Genomic DNA, 25,658 nt, shown 5'->3' on the forward strand with positions numbered 1-25,658 from the left:
CCAGTAGGTGGCAGGGCAGGGGACAACCCTTTCCATCCGGCAACCTAAGCCTTGAACCTTCCACCTGTCCTGCTGCCCAGGCTCCTCCCCAGCCCACCTGGCTGACCCCACCCTGGGCTCACCTGCGCTCTTGCCCGAAGAGGCGCTCCACCTCTGCGCGGCCAGGGCTGCGGGTTCGGCCCCCGTTGCTGCCCTGGGACCCTGGCTCCCTCTGTGCCAGCCTCCTGGGTGGGGGCAGGTCAGCCAGCACGGTGTACTCCTCCCTCTCCAAGTTGTGCCTGGTCTCCCCAGGGGGTGCTGAGCCCCGGGAGCCCCCTGAGCTGCCTGGAGGAGGTGAGGGTGCCAGGAGGGCTAGGTCACTGGGTGGGTGGCGGGGTGGGGAGGAGGCTCGAGGTGCATCCCGGTGCCCGATGCACACTTGGGGGGGCAGCATTGGGGAGCCATGCAGAGAGTCCGTGGAGGGGGCCAGGCTCTCCATACTAGTCCCAGGGGGGTCCTGAAAGAAGAGGGAGGGCTCGGGGGCCTGGCGTGGGGGGGACGTGAAGTAGGGTGCATCTCGGTGCCCAATGCACACAGGGGTGGGGATGTGGGGGGGCTCATGCAGGGAGTCTGTGGAGGGGACAAGGCTCTCGGTGCTGGCCCTGGGGAAATCCTGGAACAGGAGGGAGGGCTCAGGGGCCTGGCGCGGAGGGGAGGAGGCCCGGGGTGCATCGCGGTATCCGATACACACAGGCGGGGGGAACTGGGGAGGGTCATGCTGGGGCGACTGGTTCTCAGCATCTGATGTGTCCGGGAGGAAGGGGAAGGGGTCGAACTGGGTGTGGCGAGGGGGTGAGGAGGCCCGGGGAGCATCGCGGTGGCCGATGCACACGGCCGGGGGGATATAGGGCGGCTCGTGGTGAGTGGATTCACTCTCAGAGGCGTGGGGATCTGGGAAGAAGGGAAACGGGTCATATTGCAAATAGCGAGGAGGCGAAGAGGCTCGGGGGGCATCCCGGTGTCCAATGCACACGGCCCAGGGAGGCTGGGAGGACTCGAAAGAGGTCTGGGATGCCCCTCGGGTGAGGTACAGAGGCGTGGGAGTCCGGGGGGTGCTGTGGGGGCCGGGGTTGTGCGAGGAAGAAGAGGCCCGGGCTGGTGAGTTGTGCTGGGGAGGGCCCGAGGAGGCCTGGGGGGAGTCGCGCTGAGCTGGTTTGGTGGGAGATGAGGTCTGAGGCCTGTCAGTTTGGGTTGGCCGAAGGGCGATAGAGGCCCAGGGAACCTCGCTCTGCTTGGAGCGGGATGGGGAGGAGGTCCGGGGACCATCGCTCTGGGTGGGCCGGAGGGGAAAGGAGGCCCAGGGGATGTCTTTGTTAGTACGATGGGGAGAAGGATTCCTGGGGTTATTCCGCTGGGTGGAGCGATGGGGAGATGATGGCCCAGGATTGTTCTTTGGGGTGCAGCACTGAGGGGAGGAGCTCCCGGGGTGGTCCCGCCGGAAGGAAGAGGACTGCGGGTTGTTCCGTTGGGTGGAAGAGGTTCTGGGGGTGTTCTGCTGAGTACAGGATGTTCTAGAGTTTTCCCGCTGGGTGGTCCGGTTGGGAGAGGAGCCTCTGGGGTTGTCCCGTGGGGCACAGGAAGTTCTGGAGTTTTCCCGCTGGGTGGTCCGGTTGGGAGAGGGGCCTCTGGGGTTGTCCCTCTGGGCACAGGATGTTCTAGAGTTTTCCCGCTGGGTGGTCCGGTTGGGAGAGGAGCCTCTGGGGTTGTCCCGTGGGGCACAGGAAGTTCTGGAGTTTTCCCGCTGGGTGGTCCGGTTGGGAGAGGGGCCTCTGGGGTTGTCCTTTTGGGCACAGGAAGTTCTGGAGTTTTCCCGCTGGGTGGTCCGGTTGGGAGAGGGGCCTCTGGGGTTGTCCCTCTGGGCACAGGAAGTTCTGGAGCTTTCCCGCTGGGTGGTCCGGTTGGGAGAGGGGCCTCTGGGGTTGTCCCTCTGGGCACAGGATGTTCTGGAGTTTTCCTGTTGAGAAGTACATGCAGAAAAAGAAGTCTGAGGGTTGTCCTGTTGGGTAGAAGAGGTTTTGGAGTTGTCCTGTTGGGCGGCTCTGGGGGAAGAGGAAACTCGAGGATTGCTCCGTTGGGTGGACGAGGTTCTGGAACTATCCCGTTGGGTGATTCTTGAGGGCGAGGCCGTTCTGGGGGTGCTCTGCTGTGTGGAAGAAGCCCTGCGGGTGTCCTGTTGGGTGGACGAGGTTCTGGGGGTGTCCCGTTGGGCTGCTTGGGAGGGAGAGGAAGCTCGGGGGGCATCAAGTTGTACGGAAGCCGTCTGGGCAGCGTCCCTTTGGGCAGAGCGATGGAGAGAGGAAGCCTGGGGGGTGGTACTTCGAGGTCCGCTCTGTGGTGTCGCAGAGGAAGCCCGGTGCCGCTCCAAGAAGTGCCCACTTTCTCCCCGGAGCTTTGCCCAGTGCTGCCCGGCGCTTCGGCTCCCACCACCCGGGTCTAAGAGAGAAGAGGCAATGCACGGTGAGGGAGAGTGTGCTTTGCAAACTGAGGGATGTCCCATGAGGGATGTCAGGGAGTTCCTAGCATCTTGGATTTGGCTAATTCCTCCTGGGCCTTGGCACCCTGCCTGCAATTTGGGCCCCTGCCACCAGGCGGACAGAGGAGGTGACTGCCTTTGATCAGCAGGTCAGAGAGGAGGTTCCCCCACAGAAGGTGCCTGTCACCCATTCACACCAGGGAGGCGCTGGGTCTCCATGTGTTATTCTCACCACAGTGTCCCCAGGGCCTGAGGGGACAGGGCAGGGGGATGGGGCGGTGAGGTGACAAGATCTGATTAATGTTTTAAAAGATGGCGCCAGCTGCTGTGGGGGGGATGGGCTGAAGGGGCCAGCAGGAGCAGGAGAGGTTGCGGGCTCTGGCAATAACGCCGGCCAGCGGAGCCGGAGCCGTGGTGGCTTGGCCGGGGGTTATGGTAGAGACAAGACGGGGACAGATGGGAGGTGTGTTTTGAAGGCAGCGCTGAGCAGAGCTGCTGGAGGTCAAAAGGGTGAAGGAAGAAAGGAATCAGGATTTGGGGCCCAGCTGCTGGGCGGGTGGTGACACAGAGCAGACTGCAGGAGAAACAGGTTTGGTGGGAGAGTTACGTGGCTGGTGGCCTCCTCTCCACCCATTTTCCTCTGCTCCTCGAACCCAGCATCTCCGTCCACTCCTTAGGGCCTCTGTACTGGTTGTTCCTTCTGCTTGTGAACTCAGACCTCAGCCACAATGCCACTCCCCCTCCCCCTAGGCCAGTGATGGCGAACCCTTTGAGCCCTGCATGTCAGCATTTTGAAAAACCCTAACTTAACTCTGGTGCCGTGTCACATACAGAAATTTTTGATATTTGCAACCATAGTAAAACAAAGACTTCTATTTTTGATATTTATTTTATATATTTAAATGCCATTTAACAAAGAAAAATCAACCGAAAAAATGAGTTCGCGTGTCATAGGTTCGCCATCACTGCCCTAGGCCCTCCCTGTCCACCTGGCCAGTCACTCTCATCGTTTCCTGTCTTAATTCTCCCAAAAGCAGTTGCCGCTCTCTGCTCTGGCTTCCTGTTTGTTTTCTGTCAGCTTCTCTCCGCTGGAGGGCCAGCTCCAGGGACTGGGTCTTGTCTGTCCTCTCCCCTCTGGCTCTCTAGCACAAAGACAGGGCCTGGCACACAGTAGGTGCTTGATAAATACTTATCGAATGAGTGAAATGAAGAAGCTGTGTTGAGTGTGAGGTGCTATCCTACACCCCAGTGAAGAGGTCAGTTGTACAATGAACTAGATAGAGGCCAGGGGAGAGATCAAAGCCAGAGGTGTGAACCCAGGAGATGCCGATTTATCCAGATAGCGTTGACAGCCAGATGTTGTCAAGTTGTCAGAGGGAGGAGAGAAGGGAGCCCAGGACCAGGCTTTGGGGCATCCATATTTGAAGGTCGAGAGGAGGAAGAGGCATCAGCAGAGGAGTAGCCAGAGAATGGTCCTGACCCATCACTGAGCAACTGACTCTACACCTCTTCCCTGAATCTACACCTCTCCCCTGCATCTACACCTCTACCCTGAATCTACACCTCTCCCCTGAATCTACACCTCTACCCTGAATCTACACCTCTCCCCTGAATCTACACCTCTACCCTGAATCTACACCTCTCCCCTGCATCTACACCTCTACCCTGAATCTACACCTCTCCCCTGCATCTACACCTCTACCCTGAATCTACACCTCTCCCCTGCATCTACACCTCTACCCTGAATCTACACCTCTCCCCTGCATCTACACCTCTACCCTGAATCTACACCTCTCCCCTGCATCTACACCTCTACCCTGAATCTACACCTCTCCCCTGCATCTACACCTCTACCCTGAATCTACACCTCTCCCCTGCATCTACACCTCTACCCTGAATCTACACCTCTCCCCTGCATCTACACCTCTACCCTGAATCTACACCTCTCCCCTGCATCTACACCTCTACCCTGAATCTACACCTCTCCCCTGCATCTACACCTCTACCCTGAATCTACACCTCTCCCCTGCATCTACACCTCTACCCTGAATCTACACCTCTCCCCTGCATCTACACCTCTACCCTGAATCTACACCTCTCCCCTGCATCTACACCTCTACCCTGAATCTACACCTCTCCCCTGCATCTACACCTCTACCCTGAATCTACACCTCTCCCCTGCATCTACACCTCTACCCTGAATCTACACCTCTCCCCTGCATCTACACCTCTACCCTGAATCTACACCTCTCCCCTGCATCTACACCTCTACCCTGAATCTACACCTCTCCCCTGCATCTACACCTCTACCCTGAATCTACACCTCTCCCCTGCATCTACACCTCTACCCTGAATCTACACCTCTCCCCTGCATCTACACCTCTACCCTGAATCTACACCTCTCCCCTGCATCTACACCTCTACCCTGAATCTACACCTCTCCCCTGCATCTACACCTCTACCCTGAATCTACACCTCTCCCCTGCATCTACACCTCTACCCTGAATCTACACCTCTCCCCTGCATCTACACCTCTACCCTGAATCTACACCTCTCCCCTGCATCTACACCTCTACCCTGAATCTACACCTCTCCCCTGCATCTACACCTCTACCCTGAATCTACACCTCTCCCCTGCATCTACACCTCTACCCTGAATCTACACCTCTCCCCTGCATCTACACCTCTACCCTGAATCTACACCTCTCCCCTGAATCTACACCTCTTCCCAGGCTCTGGATCCACCTCAGCCCACACTGCTTGCACCTCCTCCCCAGTTCTCCATGGTCAGTGAAAGGCATCGCTGTCCACACAGACACCCAGACCAGTAGCTGGGACCGTGTGTTCTCCTGTCCCCAGTCCCATCAAGCCCACCTCCTAAACCTCTCTCCTTCTCTGTCCCCTCCTCACCCACAGCCACCGCCCTAATTCAGGTTTCTCCATCTCTCCCCTGGACAATTGCAACGGGCTACGGAGGGGTTACAGGAGTGGTGCGTCCATCACCCAGAGAGCAATTCTTCATCCAGAGTGACCAGCTGTTAACAGTTTGTCTCATCTGCTTTATCCACGCATCTGCCTACCTACCTACCTGTCACCTACCGGTGTCTATCTCTCTGTCTTGTTGAACATGTGAGAGTTGAAGACCTCATGACACTTCACCCCCTATGCTCCCCTAATGCATCTCCTATGAGCAAGGACCATTTCCTCCCATCACCGCACTCAGGAAATACAGTGTGGGTCTGAAACTGTTATCTAACATGCACTTCATATTCAAACTCCCTGGCTGTCACAATAATGTCTTCCATAGTTATAACTTTTCCTATCCTTGCTCCACTCCAGGATCCCACGGGCATTTGCTTCTGTCTCTGTAGCCTCTTTTATTTGAGAATAGTTCCCCAGGCCTTTCCGTCTTTCATAGAGTCCTGTCAGCCCTGGCCAGGTGGCTCACCTGGTTGAAGTGTCGTCCCATGGACCAAAAGGTTTCGAGTTCTATTCTTGGTCGGGGAGCATATGGGAGGCAACCGATGATGTTTCTCTCCCCCCCTCCCCCCTCTCTCCAAATCAATCATTAAAACAAATTTTTTTAAAGAGTCCTGCCAGTTATTTTGCAAACAGTCCCGCAAATTGGGTCTGTCTGAGATTGTGGTGGGACCAGATGAGGAGGTGCACTTTTAGCCAGAAGACTTGGAAAGGATGCTGTGACCCCCCCGTGCATCACATGGGGGCACCTGACGCCGCTCTGCCCCCGCTGGGATGTGAGCGGCCACTCGGTTAAGGAAGATCTGCCAGATCTTCCCATCCTAAGGGTGCCTTTTCCCTCTGTAATCGATGTGTAATCTGAGGGGTGACACTTTGAGATCGTGTGACTATCCTGTTCCCCAACCACCTTTCACCCAGGAATTTAGCATCAGCTGGTGATTCCTGCCTGAATCAGTTATCACTACAGTGGCTGCAACGGTCCCTTTACTGGTTTCTCAGCCTCGTCCTGCTCCATCCTTCACGCTTAGCCCTGGTGAATTTCTTTAGGCACAGGTCCAAGCATATCACTCCTCTCCTCCAAATCCTCCCTTGGCTCCCTACTCCTTCGAGAAGTGAGTCCAAACTCCTTGGCCCAGGGTGGTCTGAGCAATTGTGCTCTAGCTGCACCTTCCAGAGCACTCCCCATTCACACCTCCAAGCCGTGGCCAGGCTGTTTCCTCAGCCAGAGCACCACGTCCAGGAGCCACTCCTCTGAGTCCCTCCCTGGCTGGAAGGAAGCTGTTTGTCCTCTGCCCCCACTTCCCACACAGCCCTTTGCTCACAGCAGGGCACGCGCTTCTGCTCCTCCTCCGTCCTGGGCTGCTGTACTGGGGGACGAGCTGTCTGGGCAGGGACCGGGTAATTCCTCCTGAACACCCAATGTCTGGTACCAAGTTTGTGCATAGTTAGCACTGGCATGTTTGATGATTGGATGCTACAGGAGCCATAGGAAGCCAGGCCTGCCCACCAGGGTAGGACCTGGATGCTCGGGCCCATATCCCCGAACCCTGACGATGCGGGAAATGCAGATCAGGAGCAACACAGTGCAGCAGTGATGGGAGGGCCCGAGCTGTGGGAGCCAGCGTCACGTGACTCTCTGGGCTTGGCCTGACCAGCAGCCTTGCCCCTTCCCTTGGGAACACCACCCTGACTTCCTTTGAGCCACCTCCTCTTCCCCACTCTCAAGCCATGAGGTTTGTGCAGGGGGCTGACCCTACCCCTGATCCCCCGATTGGGCACATGACCCAAGCTGGGTCCCCTGGAGAAGCCTTCCTAGGACTTTAGCTACATCTGTTGGGAAGACTGTCCCTTCTGTTTGTGGAAGTTGATAAGCAAGTAGGACACAGCCTGGCACTGCTGCTGCTCATCATGTCACTATGGGGGAGGGTCTGGCTGAGAATGAAGCCACCACAGAAGAAAGCGGAGCAGAGGCCAGATTTCTGATACTGTTTGCACCTGGATCCAGCTATGCCTGAAGTCATCTCCCCCTAGACTTTTTTTAAAAAAATCTATTTTTTAATTGATTTCAGAGAGGAAGGAAGAGGGAGAGAGAGATAGAAACATCAATGATGAGAGAGAATCATTGATCGGCTGCCTCCTGCACGCCCCACACTGGGGATCGAGCCCAAAACTGGGAACTTGAAATATGACCTCCTGATTCGTAGGTCAACACTCAATCACTGAGCCATGCTGGTCAGGCTCCCCCTTGACTTTTTACTCAGCTACTTTGTCGCTTGCAACCTGAAGATCTAGCCCACCAATTGCAGGAGATGTGTGTAAAGCAGGTTGCATGGATGCATGCCTGCTCCATCATTAGATGAGACTGTTACTATTATTAGGACTTCAGCCAGCAAAGTGAGACATGCCCAGGGACCCCGGTGGCCCCTGGCAATCACTCCATCCAGTCACAGGAACCAACCTGGTCCGGCAGAAGGACTCACCCTCCTTCCGGCTCGCAGTGTCTCCTCCCACGGGGGACCGGGTGAGGACGGACGGAGCCCTTTGGGTGCTGTCAGCTCTCGACCCCTCCTGCAGCTTCCGAGGGATCATCTCGGTGATCTCGTCCCCGCCGGGGGCCTCCTCCTGCCTTTTGACAACGTCCCAGTCCTGCCAGGGAAGGAGAGGAGAAAGTGTGCTTGGAGGTTAAGAAGAGAGACCCCCAGCATGAGATGGGTAGAAGGAAGGAAAGGACCTGGCATTGAAAGGGCACCTACTGCATACCCAACACTATGCTGGGCTGTTAGGTGTCAACTCAACTCATCTGGAATCAACTCCTGAGGGAGGCAGCCTGTGGAGCCAAGAACTTGCCCGAATCACACAGCTGGGAAATGGTTTACGTGGGAGGGGACTTGAACCCAGGGAACACCATGTGGCAGGAGGGCCTTGGCATAGCCGTCCCCGCCCCAGAGACAACCCCATGATCCAGAGAGAAGTCGTTTCAAGCCTCGCCCTACCATTTCCCAGATGCACGGCTTCCACTAAATAGCTTCCTTCTCTGAGTCTCAGTTTTCTTGCCCCCAAACAGAGCCATAAAGCAGGTGGTGAGCCTTCCTGAGCCCGGGCTGGCCGCCTCACCACTTCCCTGTCACGTCCTCCTGGAGGTCTCACAGACAGTCTGCCTCTTCTACCCTGGGGAGGCCCTTTGGGGGGTGAATGCCCAGGAAGTTCCTGATTCCCTTCTTCTCTCAGGGAAACGGCCCAGCCTACTCCCTTCCCTCTGTCCTCTGCCAGCACTGGTCATAGGGTGCAGTGGTGTGTAACCAAGGCAGGGCCAGGACCAACCCATCCTTGCTCTGGACAAAACACCCAACCTCCTGGCCCTCTGTGACCTGTGACCTGAGAATTTTTGGCAACCTGAGCCCATTGGTGATTCACATGCAGTGCCCATCAACCAAAACTCCTTCCTCCATTATTTCATAGGCAGAGCCCGGCCCTCCTGCACCCGCCCCTACCTCTCCCAGGTGGGGTGATCGGGCAGCCTGACCCACTAGGCCTCCAGGGGCCCTTGGCCCAGGTCCCTGGTGTGAGGCCCAGCCCTCCTCTGGGAGTTCGGGGCTGGCACAGAGGGGTGATCTGTTCGTGCTCTCAGCCTTCCGCCCCCAGCTCACCACAGAGGACGAGTTGCTGGTATCATCAGGGGCGTCACAGTCAGGGCTGGGGCTGGTGCCAGAGTCGGGGCCCTCGTCGAAGCTGCACAGGGAGGAGGCTGGGCCCTCCAGATAGGGCACTGCCTCGGAGTCCCAGCTCCTGCTCCTGGGGGTGCCTGAGGGGCCCTCCGCAGGGAGCCCTGTCGCCGGCCTCCTGAGAGAGGAGACAGACACATGACTTTTCCCCCAAAAGTTATGGGAATTAAGAAGTAACACCCCCATCCAGGTACACACACACCTCACCTTACAGGGGAAGAGGGAGCTGACACCAGGGCTCTCTATGTCTGCCTGGTTTAGCTACAACAGCCTCTCTTTGAAATGAGTGTAATGATTCCCATTTTACAGATGAAGAAACTGAGGCTCAGAGAGGCCCAGGGACTGGCCAAGATCACAGAACTAGAAAAGGGCAGCGCTGCACTTTGAACCAGGGCTGTGGCGCCAGCCTCGACCCTCCGTCACTGGAGCAGCAGTGGGGACCCGAGCTCAGGAAGCCCAGACATAACTGTGCTGAGCTAATGGGGGGCTCTGAGAGGCAGCAGAGCTCCAGGGGGCAGTGGCAGGGGCACCAGTCTGGATGCCAACGGAGGGCGCTGCAGAGAAAGCCCTGCTTAGGGGAAGCCAGCGAGGGTGGCCACAGGCCTTAGCAGGCTTAGAGCTGGCAGTATCCCCAAAGAGTGGCCCACGGATTGGCCTACAGGATAGAAAGGGGTGTTGACCCCCAAGAAAGAGGCCTGCAGTCAAATAACTTTGGGACATGCTACACACGTCTATCTCCCCGCTTCAGAAGCACAGTGCATGTCTGCAAACTACAGGCTTTGACAAGTCCTGCAAGAAAGACATCCAACTCTGTGGATCCCAGACTTCCTGAAACTAGTTGATGGCAGAGCTTTTGGTTTTTTAGAAAATGTCTACCTGTGAGGAACACATGTTCCCAAAGCAATGCTGGTTTGATTCAGTTCTTATTTTTCAAATGGGGAAACTGAGGCACAGAGCGAGGGAATAACTTGCCCAAGGTCCCACAGCCCAACAGGGATGAAGCAGAATCAGGACCCCAGGTTTCTAGACCCTCAGCCATGCCCTCCCAAAGCCCCTCAGCCCCAAAGGGACTTCAGTGCAGCTCAGGATGGGGGTGGAGGGAATCCCAGAGCCTGGAGCCATGCACAGTCAGACAGGTGGGTGGTAAACCTGTTTAATTTTTTAAAGCTGTGCAAAGGGAACAAGGAAATGTAAGCAGGCTGTGAGCCATGCCCAGGGCAGGGTGGGTGCGTGGGTGCTCTGCACCCTGGAATAAAGCCGAGCTAGGGCCCCAGGAACATGCCCGTGTGCCCAGCAGTATGGACTGGCCATGTGACCCACGCCAGCAGCCACCATAGACAGACGCTGCCATTGTGAAGGGGTGTGGGGTGGGGTAAGTGAGGGCTACCCCAGGGAGCCCCTCCCCAGGCCCTGGGGCTCTACCCACCTCTCGGACTCTGGCCCAAGGCCAAAGCCCACCACAGACTGGCACCCAGAGGCTGAGGCTCTGTGCAGGTCCTCAGATGCAGGCGGGCGGCGGGGCAGGTCGCAGTAGGGTGCCTCCGCACCTGGAGGGCTCCCGGGCTCCTGGGACAGAGTTGCAGAGAGGAGGCACCTCATGGCCCACGTGGGGGTTCCCCTCCCCCTGCGCGGCCCCTCCCCACACCAGGCGGTGTGGAAGTCTCCAGGCATCTCCTCCTAGGATCTCAGACTTCTCAGGAGAGCTGTCCATCAGGCTGGAAGCGCCCCTGGGGATCCAGGCTGAGGGCAGACCGAGGTACAGTGTGTGCATGCACACGTGTGTACAGGTATGTGAGCGTATAAAGGCCTGTGTGTGTGCAGCTGTGCACACGTGCATGCATGTGTATGCAAGGCCGGGGGGTACACTAGTGCATGTTTGCATAAGTGCATGCAAGTTTCTTTATATATGTTGGTGTGTGTGCCTGGGGACATGACGTGCACAGAAGGGACCAGAGAGTTTTCTGTAGCTGGAAAGGAGGAGGAAGGAGGGTGGGGAAGGGTTAAGCCAGCCTGCAGAGGGAGGGAGGAAGAGGCTGTCTGAGGGAGGAGATGGGGAAAGAAGGCCTCATGGAGAGATTTGCCCACTGAAGGAGGGCAGGGGGCCCCAGGGTGGAGGCAAGGCCCTGAGCTGACGGCTGGCTTCTCTCTCCCTCCGCCCTCAATGAGGCCACACCTGTGAAGGCTGGTGCTGGGCTCACCCAGGGGGAACGGCTGCTCACCTCCGGGAAGGCCCCCCCATTCCTCCCCACCTCCCGGGGTGGCAAGGCCCTCCCCTGATGGTGGGAGACAGCGGCCACAGCACCCTGCACCCCGCCTCCTCTCGGGTTACCTGGATGGCGGGCTCCGGCGGTGGCGGCTGGCGGCTGTCAGCACCCTCGTCCCCGGGGGGCTCCGGCTCAGGCCCCCACGCTGCGGCCCTCCCAGGCGCCGACTCTGGGCCGTGGCGGCGGCGGCCGAGGCAGCAGAAACCTTAGAGGGGCCGGCTGCGGGAGCAGGGGCCCCTCATTACTGTTTCATAAGCCGGGGCCCAGCCAAGAACAATGCAGGACATGAAACCACAGGAACCTGATCCCCACAGCTCACCTGAGAGCTGGCAGGGCGGGGGCCTGGGCCTGGGCTCCCTGGGGACCCTGGAGCCCAGAGCTCAGGGCTGAGGCCACAGCTTGGACACAACCCTGGGGTGGGCACAGACTCTCTGGGTTCCAAGAAGGTGGCCCCTGGCAGGTCCTGGGCAAGGCCAAGGAGTGGGGCTAGGGTGTCTGCCATGCCATCCAAGCCAGAGGAGCCCGTCTGGGTTCAGTTTCGCCCCCTGCCCTGGAGCCTGATTCTGATCAGAGCTCGTAGCGGGAGGTGTCAGATCCACAGCCCGGCCTGGCGCCTGGGCCACCCCAGGGACCTCGCAGCATGAATGAGGCGGGAGCAGCTTGCTGGGCATTGCCAAGGGGTCCGAGCCCAGCTGAGCCCAATAGGACCCCAGCCAGGCATGGCACTTCCTCTCTGCTCTTACCCCCAGCCCCCATCATACCCATCGCCCACTTGAGCAGCCCAGCAGCCAGTCCCTGGCTCTGATTTCCTGTCTGGCGGGTCAGCACAGGCTCTGGCCTCAGACAGACATCAAGCCCAATCCTGGCACCTCCACTTCCCAGCTAGGTGACCTCAGCCTGTGGCTTCCCCTCTCTGAGCCTGGTTTTCTCATCTATAAAACCGGGATGATAAGAGGACCCACCTCCTAGGGGTGCTGTGAGAATGAAAGGAGTTAATATTTGTAAGGGGCTTAGAACATTGTCTAGTCTGTACATCTTAAATATAATAGGTAACGTATAAAGATGAAATAGAATTTTATTCGTGTTGAATCGATAGAATGTTAAACACACATAGGAATACTTTAAAAAGGGATGTGCAGTACCTGGCACACAGCACGACCCTCCCAGCGAGGCTCCCTCCCTCCATCCAGAACCTGGCCGTGACCTGCTCAAGGCATGTGATTTCCAGGGATAAGCCCTCCCCCGGCCTGTGGGACTCAGCTGAGAACAGAGTAGAGGCAGATCCAGAGCTGGGATCCCAGTGGAGCCAGAACAAGCTTCGGGGAGGGGCCTGGGCCACTCCTGCATATTCCAAGGTAAAGATGTCAGAATTATTTCCACCGGCAAGAGATATCTTTCCAGGCCCCAGGGAAGAGCTGGAGCCCAGGTTAACTAAGGCTCCAGCCCGGCCCCACACAACCCCATCCAGGCTGGGGGATGCTTCTGAAACACAGATTTTGTGGCTCTACAGGTTTGAAACCACTTATCCATGAGCAAGACTTTTCATCAGTGTCAGACCCTCATGATTCGAGAGGCTTTATCTCCCACTGAGGTCTGGCTCCTCAGCTCTATAACTCAGTAACTTCCCTCATCTACAGTGTGGCCCACAGGCACCTCTCACTCACCGCCCCCAAGCACTCCCGATGGATTTCCTATCCCAAGTACCTGCCTCAGGAAATAACTTAGAAGTCAGCCATGTTTCACCCCTCCACATGCCTCAGGGACCAAATCCTTTAGATTCCCCTGTTCAATTAGTTCTGAAATGTGTCCATTTCTCTCCATCTCAAAGTCTCCATCATCTTTGGCAGGCGTAACACCGTTTCCTCACTGGTCACCTTGATTTACTCTCACTCCCTGCACTCCATTCTCTGTCCTGCAGTCAAAGTGACTTTGGAAAATGCAAATCTGATCACATCACTCCCACTTAAAACCTTCAGTGGCTCCCGTGTCTCTCAGGAAGAAGTTGGAAGTCAGCATGTCTACAAGGCCCCAGGAAGCCCGGGAGACCAGCCCCCACCTCATGCTCCAACACTGTCCTGGAGTTCCTGAGCCTCTCCCTCTTGGTGGCCTCTCTCCATCCTCCAACGTGCCTCCTCCTTTCTGCCTCAGGGCCTTTGCACCTACTGTTCCCTTCCTCTCCTCTTCCCCTAACTTCACTGGCCAATGTCCCCACATAGCCTTTACCAACCAGCTGAAATGTCATTTCCTTGGAGAAACCAATCATTGATCCTCATGCCACTTGCTATTCCTTACTACCTTTACCACAACCATAATTCTTGGCACGATTAGTTAGTTTCCATTTCTCCTGCTAGTTTGCAAGCCCCATGAACCAGGGACTGTGTCTGTGTTACTTATCACTGTTTCCCCAGCATCTAGCATCATGCCTGGCACATGTGAAGCACCTATTCAATATGTGTGAACATGTGAACTGGCCCGTCTCAGCTGGGAAGTGGAGGGACTAACCCTAGAACCCAAACCTGTCTGAATCAAAATTTCTTCTCCTGTTCCTGACTTGCCATCTCCCCGCCCATTAGGAGAAGGTGATTTGCATGGGGATGGACTCACTGAGCTTTCCAGCCATTGTTCCCTAAACTTGCGGGGAGGGGAGCTGTTACTACAGGTATCAGGACGGGCAAAAAGGAATCCCCCAGGTTGGTTTGCCTGATCAGGAAGGAGGGAGGGGAAACTAAGGCGTATTGAATTAGCCACGTGACTGAGGCTAAGCAGTGCCAGATGCCCTGAGTGAGGAGCCTTGCTGCCTTTACTCTTTAGGAGAGTGAAGCCAGAGGGTAAATGACCCAAGGTCACACGGCGGGGAAATGGCAAACCTGGCACTGGAACGCTGGCCGTGTGGCTCCAAAGCTGAACAATGACTCACTGATATTGGCCACTTTTGGAGCCTAACCCCCTGCGTGGTGCTGGCTGCCAGGCCTAAGAGGAGCCCCAGGCCCTGTGGGAATGACAGGCCCATGATGCACCAAGGCTGACGGGCCCATGGAGAATCAGGGTCCCACGCCTCTCATAGCATGTGGACCAGGAGCTCTGGGTTTATGTATGCGGGGACTTGACCCCAGATGGTTCCCAAAGTGAGAAAATGCTTCAGTCCTTCAACACCTTCAAGGAGAACCTTTGCAGTGGCTGCTGGGGTATCTTGAACATCTCTCTAGCACCTGCCAACCTCCCCCCTTCCCCCCAACCTCCCTTTTTAACAGACAGCAGGACTCAGGTTCAGAACCTTTGGCCAACAAATTCTCTAGTTAGAATTTAAAGACACTTCTGCTTTTCATCTTTCTCTTTCCTTCTTTTTAACCTTTTATGTAAAGGATATGGTTCTAGTTTTCTATTTGTGGTGGTGATGTAAAGTTCTGCTTTAGTGGAAGTCGAAAAAGGGAGTTGATTTAAAGAATAAGGTATGTAATAGATTACTTGAGGCAATGGCAAAAAAACAAACAAACAAAACACAAACCCATAAAATCGGGAGAATGCCTGGCATTCGGGAAACATTCACACGGTCCCACTACTTCATTGAACAGATGGAAAAACTGAGGCTCTGCCCAGGAGGGAAGCCAGTGTCTGGGTTCAACTGCAAGTGAGTGTCCCAGTCAGGCCCCAGCCTGTCACGGACTCCCCCATCCCAAACCACCCGACCACTCAGGAGCGCCAGCCCACCTGGTGCCTTGCTCTGTAGGCCTCCTCAGGGTGGAAGCAGTTTTGACAGCAGCTCTGGGCAAGCACATTGGCCTCACAGTGTGCGCAGGAGGCGTTCCCAGCCTCCCCCTCCATACTGGGTGAGTCAGGCCAGCGCAGCTCCTGCAATCCACTGGTGGGGCCCGGGAAGAATGGAGCAGGGAGGTGAGGACCAGGTGACTGGCCAGTAGTGTACCCGGACCCCAGCCCCAGCCTGCCCCTGGACAGACAAAGACCAAGGAAATAAGGTTATTCATCCGTGTATCCATCTGTTCATGTATTCACTCAACAAACACCCATTAAGCACCTACTAAGCACCAGGCACTCTGCCAAGCACTTGACACGTGCTTCCTAGTCCTTACTGCAGTGTTGCTCCGAGTGTGTTCCGAGGACCCTGCTAGACTCAGTAGAGCTGTTTATAAAATGCATATTCCCAGGTCTCTCCCCAGATCCGCCTACTCAGAATCTCTCTGGAGGTGAGGCCTAGGGGTGTGCATTTTAAACAAGTCTCCTAGGGTACTCATGCACCCCAAAGTTGGAGTGCCCGTGCCCTACAATTATCCTGCATTGTGGGTAAAATTCATGTCAGTTTCAGATGAAGCAAGGAAGGCTCACTCTCTCTCCATAACTTGCAAGGCCCCAGTGGCTGAACTGGATTCAAACCCAGGTCTGTGTACCTCCCCCGCAGCCCCCACCCCCAAACACACACACAAGGTGGAAGTGAAGGGCATGGGATCACCCTGCCAACCCACACAGGTCCTTTGGGGAATCCTGGGCGGCAAAAGGCCAGCTAGGTCTTTTCAGAGTTGAGGACAAAGTCATAAACAAAAGTGACAACCTAAAGTCACACAGCAAGATTGTGGCAGGGCCTGGCCAAAGAGGAACCCTGGTGTTCTGACTTGTGCCTGTGGCTGTCCCTTCTGTGCCCCTGGGAGCTCCATTGTCATGCCCTAGGATGGGGGGTGGGAGGGGGAGCCCCAACAGAAGAGTGACTTGAAGATGCCCTCTTAACCCACACAGAGCCCCAGGAGGGAGTGGGGGCGAGAGGAATCCATATTCCCAAACACACCTGCCCCTATGGTACCCCAAGTCACTGCCCAGTACTTTCCTCACCTGGAGAATTTCCTCCACAGCGTCCCAGGGGATCAGGCCTTCCTTGCCAATCTCACCCGAGAGCTGGGGAGTTTCATGTCCTCCGCTGGGGCAGCCAGGGCGAAGGTTCTTGGCTTCTCCATCATCAGACCTGGGAGGCAGCAGGGCACGGTCTGTGGGGAGGAGGGTGGGGCACCCACTGACCCCCGGTGGGGTCTCTGATCCTCTCTGGGCTCTCCTCCCAGCATCGCTGCTCCCAGCTCCCAGTGGTGGACCAGGAGGGACTTGGTCCCGCCAGCCCGGCAGTTCTTTCCGTTTGACCACATAAAGGAGTATCTCCTGGGATGGAGACTGCTGCTCATTTGCCTGGGGGCGGATGTAGAGGACTCTACTCCATGTCCTCCTCACTGCTCCCGCTTCCTCCTCCCCCACCCGCAACCAATCGGCAGAATCCTTCTCTGAAGTGCAGTTTAGATGCGGATATAACAATGAAAAACCTGCAGAGGACACGGATGCCCCACCCGGAGAATGGACCCCTAGACCTCTCTCCATGCAGCCAGTCCCCCAGTCCCTCCCCATATCCTCACTCTCTACCTTTTCCCGCTTACCCTCCTCCCCTCCACCCTTTCCAATGCGCAGAACTAACCTCGGCTCGAGTTTCCACGCACAAGGGGGTGCCAGGGTTGGGTACGGAGGTCACAGCCTCTTTATTTTAACAATGAATCAGAACATTGCCCGGGAGGAGGAGGAAGACCACGCCTCTGCCGCCCTCTCATAGGCTCTCTCTAGGTTCTTTATTTACATGAAGACTGTGCGATTGGACAATCCGAGGACAAGGGGCGGGGCGGAGGCGGGCGGTGCCCAGATGCCTCTGAGCGCGGGACCCACTGCACGTTAAGCCTGAGCAACCAGGTCTGGATCCTCCATGGCTCCTCATGATCTTCCCCTTTGGTTCGTTCCCCTTACAGTCCGCTAACCTGGTTTCTGCCTAGACCTTGGGCTAGAGTCTTAACCTCTCTGTGCCTCAGTTTTCTAATTTATAAAAGGGGGCTAGTAATATTACCTGTGAGGATAAAATTAAATACCCAAGGGTTTTCGACCTCTATTTGCACATTTCCACTAATGCGACGTTCACTCACATGCACAGCTCTCACCTTTTAAAAAGTCTAACATTTTCACCCCACCTGGTTTGGCTCAGTGATAAAGTGTCCGCCTGGGGACTGAAGGGTCCTGGGTTTGATTCCCGTCCCGGGTTGTGGGCTTGAGCCCAGATATCAATGATTCTCTCATCATTGATGTTGCTATCTCTCTCTCTCCCTTCCTCTCTGAAATCAATAAAACACATTTAACAAAATAAAAAGTCTAACATTTTGCTCTAGCCAGTGTGGCTCAGTTGGTCTGAAAGGTCACCTGTTCACTTCCCAGTCAGCACACATGTCCAGGTTGTGAGTGCTTGCAGGAAGCAATCAACTGATGTTTCTCTCTCTCTCTCACTCTCCCCCTTCCTCTCTCTCTCTCAAATTAATAAAAACATTTTTTTAAAAGGCTAACTTTTATTCTGCACCATGTGGCAGCTCCTGGTCCAAATCTCCACAGTTATGAAGACATAACAGTGTGAAGGATTAAGTACAAAGATCTTCATTTCATAGCAACTGAAGATCAGAGAAATTAACTAACTTTCCAGTGTCACACAGTGGCAGAGGCACGACTAAAGCCCTGGATGTCTGCCTCTACTGTGGTCCACAGAGCATCCTCACAATCCAGACATCCACATGTACGGACCTAGCATGCTGAGCTGGGTACTGGGAAGATGGTACCATGAACAAAATGTGGCTCCTTCTGAGAGGAGCCCACTGCCCAGTGGGAGACAGCCTCTGAACAGGTCATTCTGGCCCAGGATGGAACAGGCGAAGATACAGCCTCATAACACGAATAATGGGCTTTCTGTTTGGTCCCAATTACTGTAAGCAAAACAGGGAATAGTGAGATTTGTGTTCAATATCTGGCTCTGGCACTCCCTGGCTGTGTGACTGTGAGAAAGTTCCTTGACCTCGCTGAGCCTACGGTGGGGATAGGCACTCGGTTTGAGTTTGAAGCTCGGATATGATGCCAGCCCTCTAGCTCCCACCCATCAGTAAAACTTGAAGCCAACTCACAGTGGCCCTCCTGACAAATTCATTAAATACTTATGAAGCCCCTACCTTTGTCAGTTGTGTGTACTGAGGATACATCAGTGAACAAAAGATCAAATCTCCTGCTTTCGTAATGCTTATACTTCAGTGGAGACAAACAGACCACAAACTAGGTAAATAAGCAATATATGGAGTGTGCTGGCCGGTGATGAGGACAAAGGAGAAAAATGAAGCAGGGAGGGGGTGGATGTGGCTGGCATGGTCAGGGAAGGCCGCACTGAGAAAGGTGACATTTGAGCGAAGACCTGGAGAAGATGGGGCAGTGAGCATGCAGGACCTGGGAAGAGAGTTTTCAGCTGAGAGGACAGATGCAGAGGTTGGAGCGGAAAGAAGGGAGAGAGGAGAGTCAGGGGCAGGTTGGTGGGTTGTGCTGAGCTCTCTTCCCAGCTCTGGAGCTGCCTAGTTGCGCCCTCTGTGGAATGGCTCAGGGCTAAGGGTGCAGTGGTGGCAGGCAAGGAAGCATCACCATTTGGTCCCAGCCTCACATCCCCTTTGTATTCTCTGAATTCTGCTTATCTCCACCTTCGCTCATGCCACTTCCTGTGGCTGGGACACCCCTCTTCAGAGAACTGGGGAAGCTGGATAGGCTCTGTTCCTGCTATACCCCAATGAGCCTCAGCGTCCTCTCAGCCAAGTGGAAATGGTCATCCCAGCTCTCCTTGCCCACAGGCCTGGTGGAGAATCACATGCTCTGGCAGGCAACATGGAGATGCAGGGGAGTGTGGCCCAATGGAGCAGGGACAGGAAGGCACGAGTCTCTAGAAGGGTCACGAGGGCTGGCTCCGCCCGTGGTCACCTTGCACAGTATGATCCAAAGCGGCCAGGCTTACTTTTACTGACCGCTTTGGAGACTCATGACTTGATAAAGCTGCTAGAGGCCTCAACCCACAGGGCCCAGGAGATGGGGGGCAGCAGGAGTAAAGAACCAAAGGTAGGCATGGCGAGAGGCGCTCCTGGGAGAAGACCAGTTCTCCAGAGGGTTCTGACTGCACCACAGCTGACACTAGGACTAGCACAGCCACGGGCCTCAATGTCCTGGGTCTGCTGGAGGAACCAGTGGCACACATAAGAGCGATGAGAATCGCCGTTGTAGGTACAAGTTATACATGACCCCATGTCACTGGGGATGGGAAGAGACCCAGGTCAGATGCCTCAGCCGTCAGCAGCAACTGCACACGCACTGAAGGAGCATCGGAGAACACAGTGCTGAGAACTGGTCCACACGCAGGTCTCCTTTTAGCCTTAGGGCAGGACTAGGAGGTAGGTGTCTCCTATCATCCTACACATGGGAACAGGCCCAGGGAGGTTAGCAGAGTGAGGAGCTCAGATAGTGGTCAAGTGGCAGGGCCCATATTCAAATCCACTCTGGTGTCCACTGATGCCCCAGGCCTCGCTGTTCCTGCTCACAGGGCCTGTGAGGGCTGGGGTCACATTCCGCTACCATGGGTGGAACACCAGAACAGCCTTAAGCCTGGGAGCAGGCTCTGCCCTGGACGGAGGCAACCAAGTGGGACTGAGTCACCTGACCCAAGCACAGCAGGGGACAACCAGAAGGCAACAAGAGGAGCGGGTGGAAGGAGCCGAGAAGCAGGTCACGAGGCCTCCTGGCCAGCAGCCCTGAACTGCGCGTTCCCATGCCCAGGTGTGGCCTTCAGAACTGCATCAGGTATCACCAGAGCGGTGTTGATGGCGACATGGGAAAGCACCTGCCCACCCCCCGGTGCAGCCTAACACAGCCACTGTTCCTGAGCCTGCCCAATGGTGGGGTGTGGCTGCTCCTGGAATGCCTTCCCTGGGAGGAGTAGGGGGAAGGCCTGTCCCACAGACTTCAATTCCCTCTCCTCCAGGCGTCTCCTATATTCCAAAGGCTACAAACCTTGCAGCTGTGCTCCCATCACAGCTCCTGTCACCGTGACCATCTCTCACTAGTCATGAACTTCACTGGGGATGGGAGCACATCTCACTCCCCTCTCAGTCCTAGTGTTAGGGTCCCGACCAGGGTGCAACACAAAACCCCTGTGCCCCAGCTCGGAATCACCAGTAAGTGGTTAGGGGAGAGTCAACGATGCTCGACAGTGCTCTGGCTTCCTCTACCTTCTTGGTCAGGGGAACAGCAGGGTATGTGAGGGCGTCACTAACAAGCAGGAACAAGGGCGGCTTTCATCAGCTCGGAGGCCAAGTCAGAAGGCCTGGAAGGGGTGTGAAGCCTCGTAGAACACCAGCTGGACTCCCGAGGGGTCTGCTCGGAAAGGGCCACACTTTCAGACAAGATGCATTTTCCTTTAAAAAGGTTATTCACTCCTAGCACCTGAGAAGCTGCCTGTTTGGGGGTGGGGGATGCTCCAAGAGTCATCTGCTCCCACCATTTCAATTTCAGCTGAGGAGACAAAGAAGACCAAGGAGAAGGGACAGACTGCAAGTCTCAGCTAGTAAAGGGCAAGCCTGGCACTGCTCACCCCCCCAGCTGCCCCCTTTCCAGAGCAGCAGGTGGACTCTAGGTTCCAGCAGTGGTTATGCTGGTCTGCACCCCAGTCTGGGGGCCTACACCTGACGCTGCCTCTTCACCCCCACAGGGAAACGCGCTGGCGGGTGAGCATGGACCCAATCTCTGACCGCGCCCACCACCCCAGCAGCCTACCCTTGGTGCATGGCATTGGGGCCAAGGACAAACCACAGTGCACTCAGTTTTGAAAATCTGAGGAAGGCCCAGTGGTGTATACATTTAGGAAGCTGCTCCAAATGTGGCTCAGAAGGTACCTCCTGAGGGAGGCCAGTTCTCAGCTGCCCGCTTCTTCTGGGTGTCAGTGCAGGCTGGGTTATGGGGACAGCTAAGCAGAGGCGGGACAGGTCCTTGCAGCCCGGGCTGGGGCCTGGCCTGGTTCTCGGGCTCACTCTCCGCTGTGCCGGGCTTTGCCGGTCAGCCGGCGGCGCTGGGTCTTGCTGGTACGGGTGGCACTCGGGGGCTTCTTGGTAGAGTCCTGGGCTCGTCGAGGATGTTTCTTCTTGACTTTTTTGCGGTTGTGTGCATGCAGTGATGCCGTGAGAGAGGAGATCCTGCGGGAGGGTGGCAGGCAGTGAGGCTTGGGGGACAGGGCGTAAGCGAAAGGTGGTGTGGGGGTTGACTGACAGCCCAGCTCATGAAGGGGAAGTCAGGACAAGCCCTCGATAGCGGGAGTACCAAGTCCATTCCAAAGGCAGCCTGCTCTGACCCAGAGGGCGGCCAGCTCCTCAGCTCAGAGAGAGAAAGGTCTTTACCCCAGGTACGAAGGGCTTCCAGGGTCGGCCGTTCTTGGAGTGGGATAGGGGACAATGAGAAGCTGAGGACCACATGAGGCCCCATCCCTGCCCCACCCACAGCACTCCCCGAGCCAGCGGGCGGTGGCGCTGCTGGCCAGATCACCCGGGCAGCCATGCAGAGCAGGCTCAGAGGGAGGACAGGCCGGGCTCACCGCTGGGACAGCAGGGGCTCTCTGGACTTCCTGGGTAAGGCTTTGGTCGGCTTCTCCATGGCTGACACCTCCTCCTCAGGCCCAGGCCCGGCCCCTTGCTAAAGAACACAGGACAAAGATCGTCACAGCCAGCAGTGGACTGGGAGGCCAGGCAATCGTGGCTCTATCAAGTGGGGGCGCGATTCGCCACCTCCCAGGCCTGGGCTGGGGCTCAGGGAAGGCTCTGTATGCCCTGGAGCAGGAATTACGCAGGGAGAGCTGTATTTCAGAGTCCTCCGCTGCCTCAGTTTCCAGTGGGCACGCAGCACTCACAGATGGAAGAACTCTAAAACGGGGACAAAACTTGTCTTTGCATCAGACCTTTCAGGAGATGGAGCACGAAATAGAAGGTGGATAATAAGACGTGGCAAGGCAGTGGCTCCAGGACTTAAGCACAGTGTAGCCCATGATAGGAAATGTGGTCTACCTGTGACTGTGTACAGACAGTCCTCGGGTTACATCGGACTCAACGTACGGTGTTTTGTGGTTACATCGCCATCTCCCATTTATTTATTAAAAAAAAAAAGTTCCGTCATTTTGACGTACGTACTTTATGTTTTTTATTATTTATTTACCACAAGTAAAGGTCGGGAATTGTTTTCTTTCTTTGAAATTTTTTCACTGTTTCACTTCATTACTGCTGTGTATGTGCTCCATATGAGTGACGTAGGTGCTTATGTAGGTGGGTTCTGACTTATCACAAAAATCACGTTCTGTCGTGTTGCAGGAACGGATCTCCGACGTAACCTGAGGACCTACTATATACATGTACACAAATTCCTACACAACCCAGACAGACAGACTCTAACTGAAACTAACTTACTGAGATGCTTTCCGATATTCAATGATAATTCTATTCTTTTTTTTTTTTTTAATTCTCACCCGAGGATGTGTTTATTGATTTTAGAGAGAGAGGATGGTAGAGAAAGAGAGACATCGATGTGAGAAACATCAACTGGTTGCCCAACTGGGAACAAACCTGCAGCCTAGGTATGTGCCTTGACCTGGAATCAAATCGGCAACCTTCTGGTGTATGGGACAACGCTCCAACCAACTGAGCTACACCGGCCAGGGCTACTTCCTCCTTCCTTTCTTTTTAGTGCTCTTAGAAGCCTGCTAATAACTCACAGCCCACAGGTTGAAAACTCACTGTCCGTGCACTCAGATGTGCCGTATTATTATTATTGCTGTTACCATGCCATGGAGTGACCACAGTAAACAGCTATCTTCAGTGCTTCTAATGGGTTCTCCGCTTTTAACCTCACAGAAATCCCACCAGGCAGGTGCTGCCATTAGCGAGCCTCAATGTACTGATGAAAGGAAGAGGCAAAGCAAAGAGAAGCCCAAGCTCCCCAAGCCGCTCAGTGGTGGAGTTCGCCTGTGAAGCCCCAGACTCCAGGGTTCTGTCCGGGCCCAGAGGGAAAGAACCCTTTGCACTGGAATCTCCATGACATGGACCAGGGCTGGGAGTGACTCACATCAGACGGGGAAAGTCCGAGCAGCCGGGCCCCTGAGAGGTCCAGGTCACTGATGGTGGTCACGGTGACTGTGTGGTTGGGGTGGTCATACTGCACTGACTCTGTCTTTGCCGTCACCAGCCGGTCCAGTTCGTCCGCCTCCTCTGTTCAGGGTGAGCACAGAACTGAGCCCCAACACTAGGGCATAATTAACCAGGCCCCAGCCCCTCCCGGTCCCGGAGTGCAATGCTCCTTCTACTCTGTAGGAGAATAGCTGGGAGGTCACTGGCTCCAGCGCCTGGCCTGTCAACAAATGCTATAAGTTATCCAATTCCCCCTTTTGTGTTCCAGGAAACCCTCAGACCACATGGTTCCCACCAAGGACAGGCGCAGTGTGACACAGGAGCTGCTGCCCCTTTCCCTCTACCCCCAGTTCCTCCAGCTCTCAGAAACTGGGCTGTCTGCTCAGAATTGGTTTACCAAGAGGTAGGGTCTCCTCCGTGTCTCCAAGCCACTCACATTCAGAGGTACCCAAGGACCACTCCTGTCCCCGGGGTCATCACCAAGACCCTCAGAGTTAAGGAAGTCAGCTTCCGTGCAGCCCCGGCACCCCTATCCTCCCACCCACCAAGGGATTAACAACTCCAGGCCTGTTGGCTATTCTCCAAGGATGGGACTTACCCAGTGCCTCCTCCCTCTCTGCCAGCATTTTCAGGTATTCTTGGTGGCGCTGAAACCAAAAAGGAGGGAACACAGTGAGTATGATGGCTGTCCAACCCCACCTCAGGCAGGGGCACTGCTCACCTCCAGGGTGAGTGAGTGAAAGACCAGATCCCATCCTAAACCTTCCCCAGACCTGGGCCCACGGTGTCTCTACCTGTACAAATGCTTCCCAGGCCTGCTCACGCCTCCCCTCACCCCTGCAGATGCCCCATTCAGGCATCCGAGGCTGCAGGTCCCCTGGGGTGAGACTCTCCCACCCTCCCCTCTGCACCTCCTCCCGGAGCTTCTTCTGCTCCTTCTTGAGCCGCTGCTTGATCTCCTCTATGGCTGCCTTCTTCCGCTCCACCTTCCGCTTGTGGAAGCCTGTCAGGTACTCCCTACAGGAGAGACAAGGGAGAGTCAGGAGAGACAAGGAATAAAGGCTTGCTCCAAAAACAGCTAAAGTGCACCCTCAGTCCTAACCGGTGTGGCTCAGTGGATAGAGCGTCGGCCTGCGGACTCAAGGGTCCCGGGGTCGATTCCGGTCAAGGGCAGGTACCTTGGTTGCAGGCACAACCCCAGTAGGAGGTGTGCAGGAGACAGCTGATCGATGTTTCTCCCTCATCGATATTTCTAACTCTATATCCCTCTCCCTTCCTCTCTGTAAAAAATCAGTAAGATATATATTTAAAAAAATAAAAAATAAATAAAAAATTGCACCCACAGTGTGCCAGGCACCATTCCCAAAACGTACCTGTGAACTCATGTAATCCTCACAACCACCTGTGCCGTGGGTACCAATCCCTGTCTTACAGACGGGGTCACTGGGGCAGAGAGGCTGGGTTACTTCCCAAGGTCACAGAGGGGAAGGTAAGAAAAAGAGGGAGATGGTGCCTCTTTCTACCCACTACCCTCCGGGGCTTCCAGCTTCAAGAAACAAAGACAGTGATGGGTGTGGGCTGCGGGCCTTTGAACCCAAACAGGCGGACCGTCTATACTGCCCAATTCCATTCCCCGGTGAATTGAGCCACTTCCAGCAGGACTTTCAGGCCAGCCTTACTCGGACCTCTGCACTTTCTGCTGGACCAACACCGCCTTTCCCCAGGGCATTTGCCCGCTGGACCCCTCCATCCGTGCAGGCCTGTGGATGCCCCAGCGCTTCCCTCCCTCCATCTGAGCTCAGCCCCTTCCCGGCTCTGGAGTAACGACGGCACTATTCTCATCCATTCTGGGCCCCCACACTAGGTTTTTCCATGACCCACTACCCTATGCTAAGGTGGCACACATGTAGGAGTGAGTACATGTCTGGTGAGCGAATAAATGAGCTCAAGCTACGCGTGTCATTCATTTATCGTTTATCTTCAACATCTGAGAACATTGCATGCGGGGCGGCCGGCTGGGCTAGGGATGTCGCAGCCATTGCTCCGAAACCCGAACTCCCGGCTCTAAGAAGCTGGGTGGTTTGGGGCGCGGAGAAGAGCTAAGGGAGGGCGGGGCGGGGCGAGCGGCTCCATTGCTCAGGCC

General features: G+C 55.7%; 3 protein-coding genes across 9 annotated transcripts in view; all 3 read right to left on the reverse strand.

The window, feature by feature from the left end:
- TRIOBP (TRIO and F-actin binding protein) overlaps nt 1-15,374 on the reverse strand; it is a 55,345-nt gene extending 39,971 nt beyond the window's left edge. For both annotated transcript variants that reach the window (XM_015559847.1, XM_006757420.2), the window contains exons 1-5: nt 15,186-15,374; nt 10,640-10,779; nt 9,139-9,331; nt 7,972-8,137; nt 123-2,472 (exon numbers count right to left, since the gene is read on the reverse strand). In XM_015559847.1, the coding sequence (XP_015415333.1) occupies nt 123-2,472; nt 7,972-8,137; nt 9,139-9,331; nt 10,640-10,779; nt 15,186-15,299 (2,963 nt within the window). In that variant the 5' untranslated portion in view covers nt 15,300-15,374. The remainder of the gene's footprint in view (nt 1-122; nt 2,473-7,971; nt 8,138-9,138; nt 9,332-10,639; nt 10,780-15,185) is intronic.
- LOC107182079 lies at nt 15,308-16,861 on the reverse strand. Its single transcript, XM_015559848.1, has 2 exons — nt 16,317-16,861; nt 15,308-15,423 (listed from the first exon to the last, which is right to left on the reverse strand). Exons 1-2 carry the CDS (start codon nt 16,845-16,847, stop codon nt 15,310-15,312), a joined length of 645 nt encoding a protein of 214 aa, XP_015415334.1. The 5' UTR covers nt 16,848-16,861; the 3' UTR covers nt 15,308-15,309.
- Nucleotides 16,862-21,176: 4,315 nt separating this feature from the next.
- NOL12 (nucleolar protein 12) overlaps nt 21,177-25,658 on the reverse strand; it is a 4,794-nt gene continuing 312 nt past the window's right edge. Inside the window, exons 1-6 of one of the 6 annotated variants that reach the window (XM_015559851.1) lie at nt 25,436-25,649; nt 24,427-24,532; nt 24,114-24,162; nt 23,454-23,596; nt 21,937-22,034; nt 21,177-21,541 (exon numbers count right to left, since the gene is read on the reverse strand). In XM_015559851.1, coding sequence (XP_015415337.1) covers nt 21,376-21,541; nt 21,937-22,034; nt 23,454-23,596; nt 24,114-24,162; nt 24,427-24,532; nt 25,436-25,482 — 609 coding nt within the window. In that variant the 5' untranslated portion in view covers nt 25,483-25,649 and the 3' untranslated portion in view covers nt 21,177-21,375. Of the gene's footprint in view, nt 21,542-21,936; nt 22,035-23,453; nt 23,597-24,113; nt 24,163-24,426; nt 24,533-25,200; nt 25,372-25,399; nt 25,650-25,658 lie in introns of those variants that run through there. The other 5 variants (XM_015559850.1, XM_015559852.1, XM_015559853.1 and 2 more) reach the window with 5 other exon arrangements.

Source organism: Myotis davidii, unplaced genomic scaffold, assembly GCF_000327345.1.
Source record: "Myotis davidii unplaced genomic scaffold, ASM32734v1 scaffold514, whole genome shotgun sequence".
Classification (NCBI taxonomy): domain Eukaryota; kingdom Metazoa; phylum Chordata; class Mammalia; order Chiroptera; family Vespertilionidae; genus Myotis; species Myotis davidii.